The 16,871-nt window shown below is 48.6% G+C and overlaps 4 protein-coding genes across 4 annotated transcripts; 3 read left to right on the top strand and 1 right to left on the bottom strand.

Moving 5' to 3' along the window:
* The first annotated feature begins 2,563 nt into the window (after positions 1 to 2,563).
* On the top strand, positions 2,564 to 3,820 carry F5B22DRAFT_592539 (uncharacterized protein). The gene has a single exon (XM_047973932.1). It carries the CDS (start codon positions 2,635 to 2,637, stop codon positions 3,589 to 3,591), a length of 957 nt encoding a protein of 318 aa, XP_047834638.1. The 5' UTR covers positions 2,564 to 2,634; the 3' UTR covers positions 3,592 to 3,820.
* Positions 3,821 to 4,787: 967 nt separating this feature from the next.
* F5B22DRAFT_659693 (uncharacterized protein) lies at positions 4,788 to 7,099 on the top strand (the record flags this gene model as incomplete). Its single annotated transcript, XM_047980221.1, has 3 exons — positions 4,788 to 5,036; positions 5,094 to 5,274; positions 5,430 to 7,099. The coding sequence occupies 3 exons, from the start codon at positions 4,788 to 4,790 to the stop codon at positions 7,097 to 7,099; spliced, it is 2,100 nt and encodes a 699-aa protein (XP_047834637.1).
* A 3,581-nt stretch (positions 7,100 to 10,680) lies between these two features.
* On the top strand, positions 10,681 to 12,017 carry F5B22DRAFT_592535 (fatty acid desaturase-domain-containing protein). Its single transcript, XM_047973931.1, has one exon. The coding sequence runs from the start codon at positions 10,839 to 10,841 to the stop codon at positions 11,895 to 11,897; it is 1,059 nt and encodes a 352-aa protein (XP_047834636.1). The 5' UTR covers positions 10,681 to 10,838; the 3' UTR covers positions 11,898 to 12,017.
* Positions 12,018 to 13,539: 1,522 nt separating this feature from the next.
* F5B22DRAFT_423131 (uncharacterized protein) lies at positions 13,540 to 16,444 on the bottom strand. Its single transcript, XM_047971659.1, has 3 exons — positions 16,030 to 16,444; positions 13,756 to 15,822; positions 13,540 to 13,560 (listed from the first exon to the last, which is right to left on the bottom strand). The coding sequence occupies exons 1-2, from the start codon at positions 16,303 to 16,305 to the stop codon at positions 13,879 to 13,881; spliced, it is 2,220 nt and encodes a 739-aa protein (XP_047834635.1). The 5' UTR covers positions 16,306 to 16,444; the 3' UTR covers positions 13,540 to 13,560; positions 13,756 to 13,878.
* Between the last annotated feature and the right edge of the window lie 427 nt (positions 16,445 to 16,871).

Raw genomic sequence — 16,871 nt, 5'->3', positions numbered from 1 at the left:
GAGAGGAAGAGACGAGAGAAGAGAGGAGGATTTCTCCAGGCAGCTACGATAGAGAGACAGCGATGGAATTGGCTGTTGTGGTGATCGTATGCTACCTAGTTTCAGCCTACCTATACGAACTTGAGCGAGACATGACTACTACCACCTTGGACGACCGCCATTCACCATTGGAGCACCCAGAGTCTGCCAGAGCAAGCCAGAGAGGCTAGGGGAGACCGTCTTGAACATCCTCATTCCACGAGCTGAGCTGATGGGGGCGGGTAAGCACACGCCCCCCCTTCGACCCCTACCTACCTACCAAGCCTACCTACTCCTACTCGCCTACTTCGTACGTACTTGGGGTATATGGGGTACAGTAGGTATATCTAACGCACTCTGCTGTGTTCTTTTGGAGATTCTCTGGGGCTTCTTTGGGGCTTCTTTGGAGCCGTCAGCGGGGTCCATCAAACCGTTTGCAAAATCCGAAAAGGCCGAAAATTCTTCGTCACGCAAAAGCTACAGAACGCGCTGGCCATGAAACCCGTACGAATACACTAAAAACGGGTGAACCGGGAGGTAAACCACCGGTCATTCATTCGATTGTCTTGCTATACTATTTTTCACTCACAACAGTAGGTATGATTGCTTAGAAAACGACCTACCGGTAGTATTCGCATTCTATTCTTAGCCGCCAAGTCGTGGAGGTGGACACAGTGTCGAGTGAATACCAATACCGTACGTACAGAAGAGATCAAGCAGCCAGATTAGCGAGAGAACAGCCACCGCTCCTTGTGGCAAGTGCTTTGATGACATTCAGGATGCTCCAAAACACGACGACCGGGCATTGCCTAGGTACCATACTCTTGGACGTGTCTTTAGCCCAGGCCTGGCTGTTGTCTGATAAACAGGACCAGATACGAGAGTATGCCTACAGGGACCTCTTTTCTCCGCCATGTGTTACTGATGAAGTGATGGCAAGGTGGCTTGGTGATACAGTGATATGCCCAGTGATATACGGGGACACGGCGGGCATGGCAGACAAGGTATCACCAGTAGGTTGCTTCTAGCCAACCGCGCTTGTCGTTTGTCACAAGCCCGCGCGCCTAACATGCAGGAAAGCATCTCTCAACATGATTTCTGGTAAGCAAGTTAGCCATTTATACACGTGAGCCGATCAGAAGGACTCCCAGAGACTCCATTGTTGTTTCGATAAGGACGCACATATGAAGCGAAGCTGCAACATGATTCAAGCGCAAAGCTGTGATATCCAGGGCTGGCCTTCTTGTCCAAGTTCCACAGGGCTACTAGGCCTGGAGTGGTGGCCATACGTAGGTAGTATCTGGTAGTAGCCCAGTGTGATCTGTCACATCTCCATATGTCAGCTTCTTGTATCGAGCAAACGGTGCGTTGAGCAGACAGAAGGAGGTATGTCAAGAGCCGCGGCCCGGTCTAGGTCAAGATGAGTGGCGTACATGGACTCGATTGCTTCAAAAATGCTTTCTTCCATTGCCAAATGGCCCAAACACCCTACCCGGAATGACGTGGTAGGGGATTGCTTCCTGACGACTACGGGCTGTTTGTTTCTTTTCCCCTCAACAATGCACTACTTGGTAAGTATTCAACACATTGCCACGGTAAAAGCATTAGGTATCTACAAGCTCTAGAGGTACCTACACGGTGATTCGATTGATATCTATGCAAAACGGACGCCATACACGTACCTACTTGCAAACCTGGAACTTCTACCTTCTCCCCGCATTAATAATCTCGCCAAAGGGGGCAAGGAGATGCAAAGAGCCATAAGATCGCGAGCCTGATAGGTAGCAGAAGCGCGCCACCAAGGTCGCGTTGATCTGGAGGGCTCAATACCTACCATTTTCTGGCACACTTTACGTCAAGAACTGCTGCTTGATCTCGCTGCTAGTCACCCACACACTTGAATCTACATATTTTCCCCTTCTATCCATACAGCTGGCATCTTCGACATATTACTGTCTACTGGATTCAACATTCCTCCAAAAGAAGATCCTCGTGACCAGAAAAATGACCCACGATACTCGATCCCGTCGGAAACGGCTCCAGCCGGCATCGCCCCCTCCTCAACAGCAAACCCGCAAACGTCCATTTTCTCGTGACCAAACCCTAGCTCAGGAATCCAAGCGGCAGCGAGGGAAGAAGGACTTGGAAGCAGGGCTGAGAAATTATTCGCCAGTACACTCGCTCTCGGAAAGCTCTTCCGAAGATTCGTCCTCAGAATCTGACGCATCATCGACTTCTAGCCCACCCCGTCTGTCCAGGAGACTGCCTCTGTCCAAGAGAAAGCGCCACAACGAGAATAGCTCAGTGAATATTGTGTCATCTTCGCCCGCACGAAAGTCGGACGGAAGCATCCAGCCGGCACACGTTCAGATTACTCACTTTGACTTTACCAAATATCAAGCCGAGAGACCCAGCACACCATTGGCTGGTAGCGAGTCTAATCCTTTCAAGATAGAGGACTCACCTGACACATCTTCATCGTTGCCAATTCACTCTCAGGCGCCGACCGCTCATAGACAACCCCGCGCACAATTCGCCTCACATACAGAATGGCCGGTAAGTCTGCTCTCGTGAAACATATCGCCTAGCCCATAGATACTCATTTCAAGCTAGATCATGCAACACAACATTCAAGCCAGAAATCTCAATCCCGTCGAGGTCGAACACCTTAATAGCAACTCGTTCATGATCTCCCCAATCAGTCTAGGGCCCTCGAAGGCAGTGACGACTATAGTCAATTCCCCCGATGCCTCCATCATCTTCCTTAAGTGCTTTCTAGCTGCCGAGAAGCACTGGCTGCGATCACTTGACCAGGATACAGACATAGACAAAGTGTTTTGGGGACGTATTGCGAAAAGTTTCAATCGCAAGGGCCTGGGTTACCGTATTAACGAGGCGGAAACAGCGAGAGCCGTTGCCTGCATTCTCCGCAGTACGTCGTACATAACCTCTATGAAGCAGCAACACCCACGCCAAGACGATGTATTACAGCGCCTCTTTTCAGCAATTGACGATTGCCGCCTCATGTCTCTGCGTCGCAGACAGCAGCAACGGTTGGGTCTGGAGCACGCTCAGTCTTTGATCGACAATCAAGTTACAGAAGAAGTTGTTGAGAAGGGAATTCTAACGAAGATACCTCAGAATTTGAAGGAATATCACAACTTTATGAGTGCGTTGCGTATGAACGAAGTTAACAAGGGGGGGACAGCAGCAGTAGCACCAATAGCAATAGCAGAACCTAGGTTGGCCGATCGGGAAACACGAAACAAAGGATTTCTCAACCCCCATATTTTCACAACTAATCCCAACACGCAAACGACGAAGAGAAATATCACGAGACCGAACATACCAAGAAACTGCCTTACCGGTCCAAGGCGTATGATGCAAGTCACCAATAAGAGAATCGGGCAGAGGGGTAGTCACAGGGCACAAGACAGATCATCGTACTCATCAGCAAGAAGATCTAAGTCCCATTTCAGAGGCACCACGTCGCTTGAGAAGTATCAACAACAGAAAATCCATCGCCTGGAACGACAGCTGAAAGAGGAGCAATGCAGGAAGCGATTGTTCTAGGAGCAGTCTGAAACTTTCTTGTCTTCAAAACCTGACCGCTTTTATTGTATTAATTGTATTCGATGCATTGTGTGTGTGAATAGCAAGTTAGAACTGAAGGTTACATGTGTGCCGAAGCTCCACCGCCATGAGGCGAGTTTACGATCGGGCTCAGAGTCTATCTAGTGTATGAGGCACGTAGACACCATTTTGAGAGCATTCGATACCACCAATTGAAAGATACCCTCTACTCTCTTTGTTAAGACTAGTACACGTGATCCCGTTAGATTATCTACAGGTCTAGGTTAGGTACGATACAGCCTTGACACCCGGATGAAAGTTTTATACACTTTTCAGCTTGTGGATCGCAAGTATCACCGCTTTCCACTTCTGAAACTCATCACTGCCTCCCGCACTACCTGATCAATCCCCATGGCAGTGTTTAGTTCGTGTACGTACCTAGCTCTGTAGTTGATCCTCTCGCCGTTGGGTCATGGAAATTCAAACAGAAAAGTGAAATTTCTGCACCGTATGAGAGAAATCCGGAGATAAATCATACTGTAAAAGTACTGTCCTCGTAGGTACACTGTGTAAAAATTGCGAATAGCTCACGGAACCAACCGGGAGAACGCAGATTCTCCAGACAGCCAGTTTTACGAACAGGTGCTTAACCGTCTATAATCTATAACCCTGGGATTACGATATGATACATCATGTAGATTACGTGTGCATGAATTAAACAAACCTTGAGTTAACACGATCGCTAGGTTGGCACGTCCTATGGAGTTTGCTTTTCTGGCGGAACCTCTTCCCGGGTAGGTCTAACCGGCAGGGGGTAATCTAACTATTGGGTCAGCACTACCGGGTAGGTCAGGTCAACCTTGTCGAGTGAAGCAAATGACTAGAACAAGTCCATTGTGCCTTGTAAGTCGGGCGCGCACCCTTTATTAGCCCTGTCACGCTTTTGTAAGCGAGTGATTTATTCTCCAGTACTGGCCAACTCAGGATATTGGAATGAATCTCGATCAACTTGTATCATATAATCCATTATTCATCTCTCTCGTACCATTAACTCAAACCAATGCGAAGTAGCTCGGGAACGAGACTTGAGTGAAAAGAAGCATCTACCGACGGCTAGCTATCGAGACGTTCACCAGAACCTAGCTATCCCCAAAGAGATATTTGATAAACAACGCTTTCATTAGTTCTTCAAAGCTATGCCTCCTTCCACTATGATGGCTTCGACACCATATACATCCTCATACCTAGCAATTCGGGGAGTCTCACCTCCATCATCGCCCTTAACAGGACCACTCCAAAACTCACTCTCCTCGCAGCAAACTCATGAACCTTTAGACCCCAGAATCACTTCCCCAGTAGACCCATCGAGGTCAACCAGGAAACGTAAGAGAACGATCACATCTTCAGCACTAAACAAGCTCTCTTTCCACTCTAAAGGTATTGTGGTAAGTCACCAGGTTTCTAGAGTATGAGAAGTATTCTCACCGTATCTGACATTGCAGGGGCTACACATGATAGGAGAATCCCGCAACATACCAAGTGTACCCAAAAAGGCACCAGCTTCTCACAGTGTCAACATACAGCATACCATGAAGCTTATCAACGTCCTCATTAAAAACAAGTCCTTGTTCTACAGATGTATGGCTGAGAGCCAAAACGAAGAGGACCAGAACTGTAAGGATAGTAAGTGTTATCAGAATAGTCCTCTTGTTCAAGCCATTGTTGAAAGACAGGCCACAATCAATTACTATATCGACAGTCGATGCGCCTTGCAGTTTAATCTCTTTTTGTTCTACATGGGATGATCCCTAGTGTTGCAACAGCTGACAAAGAGGTAGTGATGAGAAGAATATCGGCTGTAGTAAAAGGAGACAAACGTTTTCAATCATGGCAGCAAGTCAAGTCATGGGTGAGACGACAATGGAGGAAAGGGCAACAAGGCAAAAAGTCGCGCTTGTCAACGCCATCGTCATCAGTTGGAATGAGGAGAGGGAACGCCACATCTTCGATCAAGAATTCGTTCGAGAGAAACCTTGTGCCGATCTTAAGGGCTGCAGAAATGAACAAGAACGCTGGAAGATTTCTCAGTTCCGTCACAGAAGCAATAGGTTCGAAGAAGCTGATACAAATATTTCGGCACCATCTAGCTCGCGACGAGTTGCCGGAGGACATAGCACCCTTGATATTCTCCCCGTTATACTTGAAGCTTTGCGAGAGACAGATCCAGAAGGTCGCGAGGGCAAGAAGTATGACGGCTTATCCTTACGACTCCGACTCTGACGGATGGTATGAGTCTGAGACTAGTTGTGACGTGTTGGCAGAGAATGAATACAGGAATAACGGGGATAATGTGGAAGCTGCTAGCGCTTCCTTCCATGTTCTTCCATCGATTGAGAATGACGACGACGACGGTGTCATGGATAACAATCTTTCTGAGATGACCGTCAGTGTGGAAAAAACTATTGAACCTTCGACGCAGACTGAGACACGGCAGCCAGTGATTCGCAAACAACAGGCGAGAACGAGCAACCAAGCTCGAACAGGGACGAGGGACAGCAACTCCGGCACCGACAATAAGCGGCGCAGTGAGTCTCAACATCCAACGCCATCAGGATCACAAGGTACAGCAGGGAAATCGCGTTTTCAACACGTAATTCGACAAGACGAAGTACATGTCGGAAGGAAAGAGAGTTCGCGTACTCTCGACAAAAAAAAGGCAGGACTGGTGATTGGTCCTGCGCCCTATGTCCGACCATTCTCCGACCTGATGTTGTCGACAGCATTCATGACACCGGCCCCCGAGGAGGAGTGTCTAGATCAAGTAGAAGCCCTCCTGCTGGACACGGACGAACGCGGTGCGGACGGAAACACAAATGCAGACAGCGCAGGTGAAGAGACGCTGGACCTTCCCAACAGCAACACAAGCACCACTACCCAACCAGTCTCGAAAAAGAAGCGACAAAAGAGAAAGAGCAAGCAGCGAAAGAGCGCAAAGAGAGAAAAAGAACATAGCGACAAGACAGCCACCAACGAGGATACGATAGCCAAGGGCACCTATCCGCATCACAACATTGGAAAAGCGCCATCCCCATCCCTGTCCCGCGGGAGAAGAACCCCCAAGATCCTCGCAGACGAGAACCGGAAACAAGCACGCAAGCTAGCCAAGCCGCTCGCAGCGAAGAGCGTGCCCAGCCGCGCGGCTCCTCCTCCGATCAGGAAAGCGACGTTTCCAGTGTATAAAGTCCTCCAGCGGCGCGTGGTGCACAAGGAGATCCAGCCACCGATGTTCTACAAGAGACTTCGGAGCAGGACAGCACCACGAGCTATTAGCAGACAACGACAACAACAGCAGCAGCAGCGACACAAGTCGATTGGGAGCATGGAAGGGAGAAGCAGACTAGGAGAGAGAAGTATCAGTGACGACGGCAGAAAAGGCGAACCAACGCTCCCGGGCCTAGATCTGCTGAGAACGTGCCTGTTGGCGGCTCCAGGAGACCGAAGGAAATAAATGAATGGAATAGAAGAGTAATAGAATAGAATGCAGAATTAAAGCGGCCGCCTCTTCCTCTCCGGGGCAGGTTAGGTTAATTAGTTTTCGCTGGCGATGGAAAGGATATTTCTCAGCTCGACACACGCACGCCAATGTCGAGCCGCCGCCTCGCCTAGTTGAACTCTCGTCAAGTAGGACCTAAGAGAGCTACTATATAGCGTGCAATAGAGAGCGATTGGTTCTATCCGGACATCATGAGGAAGGGAGAGGTGAACTAATCCTTTAAACCCGATACCTACGTGCAGAAGATGAACTCGGCAAATTCAGATGTCTCTCAATTTTTCCTCTCGTGTACATTCATTTTGCCATCTTCCTATCAGGGCGTGTCTATCTCATAGATAGGCAGGTATACCACGTACCCTGTGACTCCCCCAACCCGGCATGCAGCATGAATAATTATGACCCGGGTATGAACATCTGAGATAGATAGGAAGAAGGTTCACGTATACTAGACGAGAAATGTCCAGTCACATCAATTTCCATTTTGAACAGCAGAATCGTTTTCGCGCACGAATAGTGAGTTCGTACCGTACAATACATATACTTAAAGAGAGAAAAACTCGAGGGAATTGACGGGAAAGCTAAGCACATACATACCTATGCACATATCATCCTCCACGAAGTTCTATGATGGTTTCATTTTAAGTACACTTCACTACCCGTGTTCTACCAGCATACCTAGGTATTCTAAAATCTAACGGCTATTGGGAAGACAAGACGACCCCGGTTACTTGTAGGCATTGTATTGTAATATATGTCGATGTGTTTTTGGGAAGATTTCACGTGCAACGGATTTACTTAAGTAGCTGATTAGGTTACCTAGGGACATGCCTCGGGAATCCTCCCGGCGAGTCACGCATCGTTTTCCGGACATGTGCGTACGCCTAGAATTACTTACTTAGCAGGTCCTTACTTAGGTATCTACACTACACTACCGTTGTGCTACCATGACTTACTTACATGTACATGAACAGTAGACTACCTACCTAGTAGCTTCGCAAGATGTCACCTCGAACGACAACGAACGATTGCGAACACCTGTAAGTAGGTATGTATGTGTCTTTCTGTGTCTTGGCTGGCTTCGACGCCATGAGGATGAGGATGAGGATGAGGTGTGGTACTTTGCCCCGCAACATGCCAGCCAGCCTTGCGAACCAACCAAGCGGGCATGGGCATGGATGGTCATGGCGTGGGGTGGATGGGACAATTTGTTGGTGTTACCCAGAAACTGGCTGAAACAACCATCCAAGTAGAGAGGTCAGTACTTCGAATGTACATTGACTTCATCTATTGATAAGGGCATTATCATAGGACATACAAGTCCTCGCTGAGTACCGACGGCTCGGGAGAGAAGAGAGGCACATGCTTGACTAGGGTGGTATTAGTATACTTTGTGTAGCCACCTCGGCCTCAACAAGAAATCCCGTCTTCCCCAACAGAAAAAAAAAAAAATCAAAAAATCGAAAATAGGTGGGTTTTTGCCAAGGACCGGGATCCCGGTTACATTACCCACGCAGCTAGTGTAAAGCGGGTATTTCCCCTGCTAGGGACCGGATCCTACCCCTCCACCCCACCACAAGTGCGGCCAAGGTTGCGCTCCGACCGCTCGATTAAGTATACTGCTCTACCTACAGTAAGTGAATATATGCAGGTGAGGACAGAATGAGGACTGGCGAAGACTATGAGGAGAGAGGAGGAACACGGATCGACAGAGCCAGAATAGCAGAAGGCGATTCGAGCCGAGCTAAAAGAGAGAGCTCTGGTGACGGATCCATCATTGGCGGACTCAGCGAGTGAGTGACAATTCAACGCAAGCCACTTACTTAGATGTACATGTGTGTTGTTTGACATAGGTATCGTACTTAAGTACATAAGTAGGTAGTGAACCAGCTCTAGTCAGCTCAGCTAATCGCCAGTGACCATCTGCTGAGATACCTATACATGTTCTTGGTTGGCTAGGTAGCTGTCGACTGTACATTGTCAGCTCATGTAATGATGATGGAGGCGGTCTAGCCTTGATCCCTACCGAACCGGAGACTCCTACTGAAGCTTGTACTTGCACTTGCCAGCACTCAGAACACTACTATGTACAAATTCGAATGTCGGATGGGATATCCTCATATAATTGAGTGTGGCGGTGAATATAAGTACATTGTTTCATCTAAGTGGTAGTATGATATGAGAATGGATAGAAGGAAACCCCCGTAAACAAACATAGTCACGGCAAGGATAAAAAAACCCCCAGATAAAATAGGAATGGACCAGGTCTGACCAGGTAAGAGAACTGACAGAGAACCGGCAGCGAGGTCCAAGCATGTGAACGAGTCGAGTCGGCCATGTGCATTTCCACTGCCGAGGGGAATATCGTGATTGGCGGGACGTGGTAACAGAGTCTATATGATTGGTCAATTGAGTCCCAGCTTGATGCTCAGCTAGTCGCACGCCAAAAAAAATAATCCCCGTCTCTCCCCGTCTCTCTCTCTCTCCCCGTGTCTGTCCGTGTATGTGTGTGTGCCTTTGTGTGTGTAGTGGCTGCTGGTTGGTCTCTGCCCTGGTCGATCAGCGGATCTGACGCTACACTACAGTAGATTCCTCCAAGCTTGCCTTTCGGATACCAGAACTTGAGGCCCTTAAGGTATGATTCCCTGTGTTGGAGACAGACCCTGAAAGAAAGAAAAGGATCGGCAGGGAGTACCTAGTATACAATACATACAATACCTAGGTAGGTAGTATTGTACCGTCGCAGGCGAGGTCGGATCAGAGCAAGGTACCAGACCCTACTTTACCTTTATCTAGGTACCTTGTGTAGCAACAGAATTCCTTGCTTGGCTTCTGAATTCTCCCCAACAATCTCAGGTATCTCATCATATGTATGTATGCCAGTGTTTTCAAGATGCTACTACTACGCAGAATACATGTATATAGGGCATTAGGCGAGGTACACACTTTTTTTTTAGGGTTGACTCAGCTCACCGCCAAAGTATATGCATCCCTACTACTGTATGTAATTCCAAGTACCTACCTCCAGAGCAGATACATGTGCATACATGCGTACATGTACATCGCATCCCGTCCCCATTCCCACTTCGATGTCCGTCCGTCTGCCCGGCCTGTCTGTTCATCACGGTCCATCACAGACTATTCAATCAGTCTAGAGTCAGTCCATCTGTCGCCTCCCTAAAAGTATTCCCAACCTGGCAATACCTATCTAAGTATCCCTATTCAGATTGTCTGCATCTATCCAGCCTTGCTTCTGCTCTGCTCTGCTCTGCTCTGCTCTCCTCTCCTCTCCTCTCCTCTCCTCTTCCCTTGTCTGTTCCTGTCTAGCGTACCTAGTCAGTCTAGACCAATCTCTCAACACCCCTAGGTACCTCCCGAGGTCCTCTCTTGTACAGTCTCTGCCCACGCTAATCCTGCACAACGGGCTTCCCGTCCACCTTCAAGGAGGAAAAGGGAAAAGAGTAGAAAAAGAAAAAGCAATATTAGCCCTCATCTTCTCCCCCAACCCAACCCTCCTCTTCCTACTTTACTCCCCCCCCTCCCTCCCCCTCTCAAAGCCAACCAACCCCACTGCCTCTACAACTGCAGTCTCTCGTTACCCCGTATCCAGAGATAGGGAGAAAGACACATTCATAGAGAGAGAGAGAGACAGAAAGAGACAGAAAGAGACAGAGAGGTAGAGAGTTAGCTTATCAGCATGGCCGCCGCAAAGACCACGGGCCGGGCCCGCCAGTCTCCCGCCGTTCGCCGTACCGCCACCTCGAATACCGCCTCCACGGTAGACAGCGATGTGTCCGCCGTCGCCTCACCCCTCGACTCTCCCAGACCTTCGGCCTCGTCCACCTCGCTGTCGTCCCTAGCCTCGGAAGACGCTGCTGCCACCACCACCACCAAGAAGTCCCCCTACGGCAAGCTCATCGACACCTACGGCAACGAGTTCGAAGTCCCCGACTACACCATCAAGGACATTCGTGATGCCATCCCCAAGCACTGCTACGAGCGATCCGCCGCCACAAGTCTCTCCTACGTCGCCCGCGACATTGTGAGTCTGGGTACCACCTTCTACCTCTTCCACAACTACGTGACCCCCGAGAACATCCCCTCGACACCCGTGCGCGCCTTGCTCTGGGCCTTCTACACCTTCGTCCAGGGTCTGTTCGGCACCGGTATGTGGGTTCTGGCTCACGAGTGCGGCCACCAGGCTTTCAGCCCTTCCAAGGTTCTCAATGACACTGTCGGCTGGATTTTGCACTCGTCGCTTCTTGTGCCTTATTTCAGCTGGAAGATCTCGCACGGCAAGCACCACAAGGCTACCGGCAACATGGAACGCGACATGGTCTTCGTACCCAAGACTCGCGAGGAGAAGGCCTCTCGTCTCGGCAAGCTGGCTCACGAGTTATCCGAGCTGGGCGAGGAGACCCCAATCGTCACCTTCATCATGCTTCTCGGTCAACAATTGATTGGCTGGCCCAACTACCTCCTGACCAACGTCACCGGCCACGACAACCACGAGCGCCAACCCGAGGGTCGAGGGAAGGGCAAGAAGAACGGCTTCTTGAACGGCGTCAACCACTTCAACCCGAGCAGCCCTCTGTACGAGGCCAAGGATGCCAAGTTGATCCTTTTGAGCGATCTCGGTCTCGCAATCACCATCTCTGTTCTTGTCTACCTGGGCAACAACTTTGGCTGGTCTAACCTTCTCGTGTGGTACTTCATTCCTTACCTCTGGGTCAACCACTGGTTGGGTAAGTGTTAATCGTAATCTGTTTGTATCTTGCTGGGATGGCAAGCTAACCTCTCATTCTAGTTGCCATCACATTCCTTCAGCACACGGACCCGTCTCTCCCCCACTACACCGGTGAATCATGGAACTATGTCCGTGGTGCCGCCGCCACGATCGACCGCGAGTTTGGCTTCATCGGTCGCCAGCTTCTCCACGGCATTATCGAGACCCACGTTCTGCACCACTACGTCTCTACCATTCCCTTCTACAACGCCGACGAGGCCAGCGAGGCCATCAAGAAGGTCATGGGTCGCCACTACCGCTCTGACACAAGGGGAGGTTCTTTGGGCTTTATTCAGGCTATGTGGCGTAGTGCGCGGTGGTGCCACTGGGTCGAGCCTAGCGAAGGAGCCGTAGGCGAGGGCAAGGGTGTTTTGTTCTTCCGTAACACAAACGGCCTGGGTACCAAGCCACTTAAGATGAGCCCTCCAGCCTAATAAGCAATCCATTCTGATAGAAAAAAAAGCACTCGTCTAGTCATCACTTGACGGGGCCGCCCCAAAACTCGGATATCGCGGAATATCGCAGTTATCCGAGTCATCCATCCCGCTCCCAAATTTTTGCTTTTGAGAGGGATCTTTGGATATATCTGGCTCAATCTGACAGAGAAATAGAAGTTGAAAAAAAAAAAAACGTGGGACGTCTGCTTTCGGGAATGGAAAAGCAAGTGGTTGGTTGGTCGTGTGTGGTGCAGAAAGTTGGAGAACATGATTCGGGGAAACCCGGGGTTCAGACAACAGGGCACATGACTACACCAACAACAACCGTACGGCACCTGAAATGATATCAAATCTTTCCATGCGCGAACTTGGGTTTACAACAACTAGACTAAGAAAAGGAAGGGGGAAAAGCAGGTCAGGTATACCTACTCACCTATCCTACCTACACCATACATGCATACACATTAGATCTATCAATTAGACAGATAGAAAAGATGGACGAACAGATGGGCAGGAGATGGAATGAAATGAATAAAATGAATGAATGAATAATTTGAACCAGAAAATGCTAAAAATTGATACGATGTGCTTTATTTATTTTATGTGAAGCTGTAAGGTTGAAGTTGAAAATGAATTAATCTTAACACATGTTTTCTCCCTGACCTACCTTACTTAATTCATAAGACTTGCTTACAATGGGTGTGAATAAACAGATGCATGTATGATATCTACTCGTTTACTTCACTAACTCAAACATCTACTCGCGCGCTCACTTACTCACATATCCTCTACAGGTCCCAAGATTTAGAAAATAATATCTAGAATAAAATGTTAGAATATAAGGGTGTGCGGAATAGGATGATGAATATGCGTATGTACACTGCACTGCGGATTAGTCCCGAGCATCAATGTCAATAATAACGTTAATATCGTCAATTCACTTACTCGGGTATTTACCACTTCTGTGATGTGTACTATTGCCGTTTACTCATTTGCTTGCTCACGCACTTAACCTACGCATCTTCTCGCTCGCTCACCCACTCTCTTAAGGTTCTCAAGTTTAGAATAAGAGGGTGTGTGGATCATTAGGAGATAGGTACATAGGTAAGGAAGCGGACAGGAAGGGAGGTAATATGACACACGACCCCTCCAATCACGCATCCATGCATCTATACATTCCCCTCTTGTACTGCTTTCTATATTATTTTTGATTATTATTATTATCAATAACTGGGTATTAATTATTTCGAGAAACTCAAGTCTGTCTGTCGGTCCGCGATACCATCCATGCAAGTGCAACTGTACATCTACCCCAATATACACCAAGAGAGAGAGAGAGAGAGAGAGAGATGGACGAACATACATACAAAAAGACACAGAAACACACATACCCTATCTCCTTCCTGCTGTGTCGAGCTGGTATCCTTGTCACCTACTTTCCTTGGGACATGTATCTAGGTGTTCAGTCTACAGTCTGTCTATCCGACAAGCAGATGTCTGTCTAGACATCCAGTTCAGTTCAGTCTTGTCATGGAATCCGCTCGCTCACGTTCCCCTCCAGAACGATTCCGATGCCGACACTTTGCCACATGATCCGCAGTCCCCTGATGGCGGAGACGGTGCCGTATCTTCTGTCTCTCTCTGGTCTTTATGCGTTTCTTCTTCGCCTTCCCCCTCTCTTTTTCCTTTTTGTTTCCCTTACTTCCATCACTCTTTCTTGTTTCTACTATTTTCTCCTTGTTCTTGGCGTCTTCCTCCACCTTGACGTTTATTGCCTTCTTTCCTATCTTCTTCCCCTCTCCCTTCTCTCTCTCTTGTATCAAGCGTGTGCCTTCTTCCTGTTTGATCAGACCTTTCTGATCCCCTTGTCGATTAATAGTGCCATACGAATCTGATTCTGATTCTGAATCAGAAGATACAGTTATGACCAACGGACTATCGTTAACCTCAACCTCAATTTGACTCAAATTATGATCTGACGACGGGAGTATATGTCCGACCAAAGGTTCATCCTTGTGCCTGGATTCTACGCCTGAAAATATAGAAGGCACTTCTATCTCAGAATTAGACGGAGCATTATGAAGCTGTACAACAAGAGAAGCGAATCTTTCAGCGACCCGCGGATGTCTCGACTCCTCCAATACAGCGCGACGTTTGGCAGGAGGCAGAGGCGAAGGACTAAACGCGTCATCATCATATCCGCAGATAAACCGGACACGGCGGTTGTCGTTGCTCTTCTTTCCGTCGGTATTCCACAATCTCTTGCTTGGCCATGTAGGCGGAGCCGTCTTGGCAATGGTAGCAGTAACGTTCTTAGTAGTAGCAGTAGCAGTAGAAGGCATTGCCCGAGACCGGTGCTTAGCTGGACTAGGACTATCAAGCCAGGTGGGATATTGCTCTAGGACGGCTTCGACGTCGCTTGCCGTCTCGTGGGCATCGTTCCGGTTTATCTCGGAAAAACTGCCCAGACTCTTCAGAGAGGTAAGATTGTGTGAATCATGGTTTCTGCTCCCTTGATCATGGCTCATGGCAACAGTATCATGATCGTAGCCTTCATCGCTGTCGCTGTCGGATGAGATCGAGTATGGATCTCCACGGGTGCCGATGGAAGAGGACAAGTTAGAGGCGGTTTGCTTCCCGGCTTTGGAGTTATCTGGGGTTCGTGGAGATGGCAGGAGACTGCCAATTCGTGACTGTGTCGTCGCTAGATATGTGGGCGTGGACATAGACTCCGCCTTGAGTTTGGGTACAGGTGTGATGGCACCAGCAGTATTCCGTGTAGTCTGTAGTAACGACTGTTGGTTTTCACTATGTACTCCTAAGGGCCTTACATGGCTAGAATATTCTTGCTTTATAGAACTGGATATGGAATGTGGCTTGAATTTGGACGTTGATTGTGATTTCGACATATGTGTAGGCGCAACATTTCGGCAATTTGCAGCATTAGTTTCAGTAAGGAGCGAGGAGGCAGATACAAAACCAAATGACTCCAGCTTCTTCAATCCGTTTTCGATATTCCGCTGCTTGCGGGCCTGAGGCGTGGAATAGATTCGTCCCTTCACAGCTGGGAGGGGTAGAGAAGAAGGTATAGAGGGAGAACTTCTGGTCAAGGTACCGCTGCGATTCGCGGTGCTGACCTTTTGTGAACCTGCATGACCAGAACCTCTCGATGACGTAGGAGTTGATGGAAAGTTGAGTGTGTGACGGCTTGCTAGACTCGGACCCTTTGCTGACGATGCACTTTGATGAGGAGAGGAGCCCATGCCGTTCATTGTCGAAGAAGTGCCATTTGAAAGCTTAGACGATGCGAAATTAGACGCCGTAGCTACATTCTCGCCAGCCAGTCCGCTTGGGTCATATATATGCCCACCACCCTTCTTCATCGTCATCATTGTCGCAGGCTTCCCATCAACAAGGTCTCTCGACACAGAAGGTCGGTGTTTGGTCTTAGGTGGTTCCTACGCATACATATTGAGTTAGTAGGCACCGGTCATGTCTCCCACCTCATATCCTCGGCAATAGAGAACGAAAAATGAGAATGAGATTGAAGGAATGAAAGAGAAGTTAAAGAAAGCAGGACGAGGCAATACAATATGTAAATCGCGTTAAACACCAAAAGCATAAAATAAAATAAAAAAAGACGTTACGTGGGAAATGAGATTCACCCATACAGTAGTCGACGAGCGCCATATTCGCCTCTCAGCCTCAGCCGCTGAACGACTAGATGAACGAGGCAAAGCAGGCAACACAGACTCTAGGCTCCCCTCATCATCATCGCCTTCACTATTATCATCAGACTCGATGACAATAACCTGATCCCTCGCAGCATCTCCCGGCGCAGCGATGCGCTTCTCGGTATACCCTCGACTTTCACCAGGCATCTCATTCACATCCCCTCGTGATCGGCCGCGTGCTTTCCGTGTATCTTTTGTACGCATCATGATTGCTCAGCGCAAAAGCCGAAGTGCGTAGAACGGAAAGCCGGGTCTGGATGTTATATCAAAGTCGTTGTCGGCAAAGATCGTATACATGCACAATGCCATGTCATCTCTCGGCTTCTCGCATACCGAATCTGCGCATCGATCCAGTTACAAATTTCGCCTTATGTCCTCCGAAACAGAAATGAAACAGATACGGAAAAGGTATGTAGGTAGCCGACAGATACTGATGCGATGCAAATGATAGGTATTGAAGTAGTAAGTGCGTGGGTGAGAAGAAAGTTACATCGATGATGGAAGAAATTGGAGATGCGTTCGAGGTGGAGGCGAGGCGAGGCGAGTCAAGGTGCCGTGAAAACAGGCAGCAAACAACAAGTACAAGACCGATTGAAATTCCAAACGAGAGAAAAAATTGAGAGAAAAGGAGTGTGAGATAGTGTGTATATGTCCCACGCTCGAAAGGATCTTAGATAAGTAGACAGACAGACAGACAATCAGTAAGAGAAGAGAGAGAATGCGAGGAGAATGTGATGTAAACATGTACCTACATCTATGCCGAAATCGATGCC

The sequence above is a fragment of the Xylaria bambusicola genome (assembly GCF_022495145.1).
Source record: "Xylaria bambusicola strain CBS 139988 unplaced genomic scaffold F5B22scaffold_5, whole genome shotgun sequence".
NCBI lineage: Eukaryota > Fungi > Ascomycota > Sordariomycetes > Xylariales > Xylariaceae > Xylaria > Xylaria bambusicola.
This window is presented reverse-complemented; position numbering and strand designations above follow the sequence as displayed.

Excerpts from the sequence above, each read along its gene's own strand:
- F5B22DRAFT_592539 (XM_047973932.1), top strand. The coding sequence starts at position 2,635 with ATGCAACACAACATTCAAGCCAGAAATCTCAATCCCGTCGAGGTCGAA.
- F5B22DRAFT_592535 (XM_047973931.1), top strand. The coding sequence starts at position 10,839 with ATGGCCGCCGCAAAGACCACGGGCCGGGCCCGCCAGTCTCCCGCCGTT.
- F5B22DRAFT_423131 (XM_047971659.1), bottom strand. The coding sequence starts at position 16,305 with ATGATGCGTACAAAAGATACACGGAAAGCACGCGGCCGATCACGAGGG. Across the intron at positions 15,823-16,029 it reads GCTCGTCGACTACTGTATGG|GAACCACCTAAGACCAAACA; the intron begins GTGAATCTCATT and ends ATGTATGCGTAG.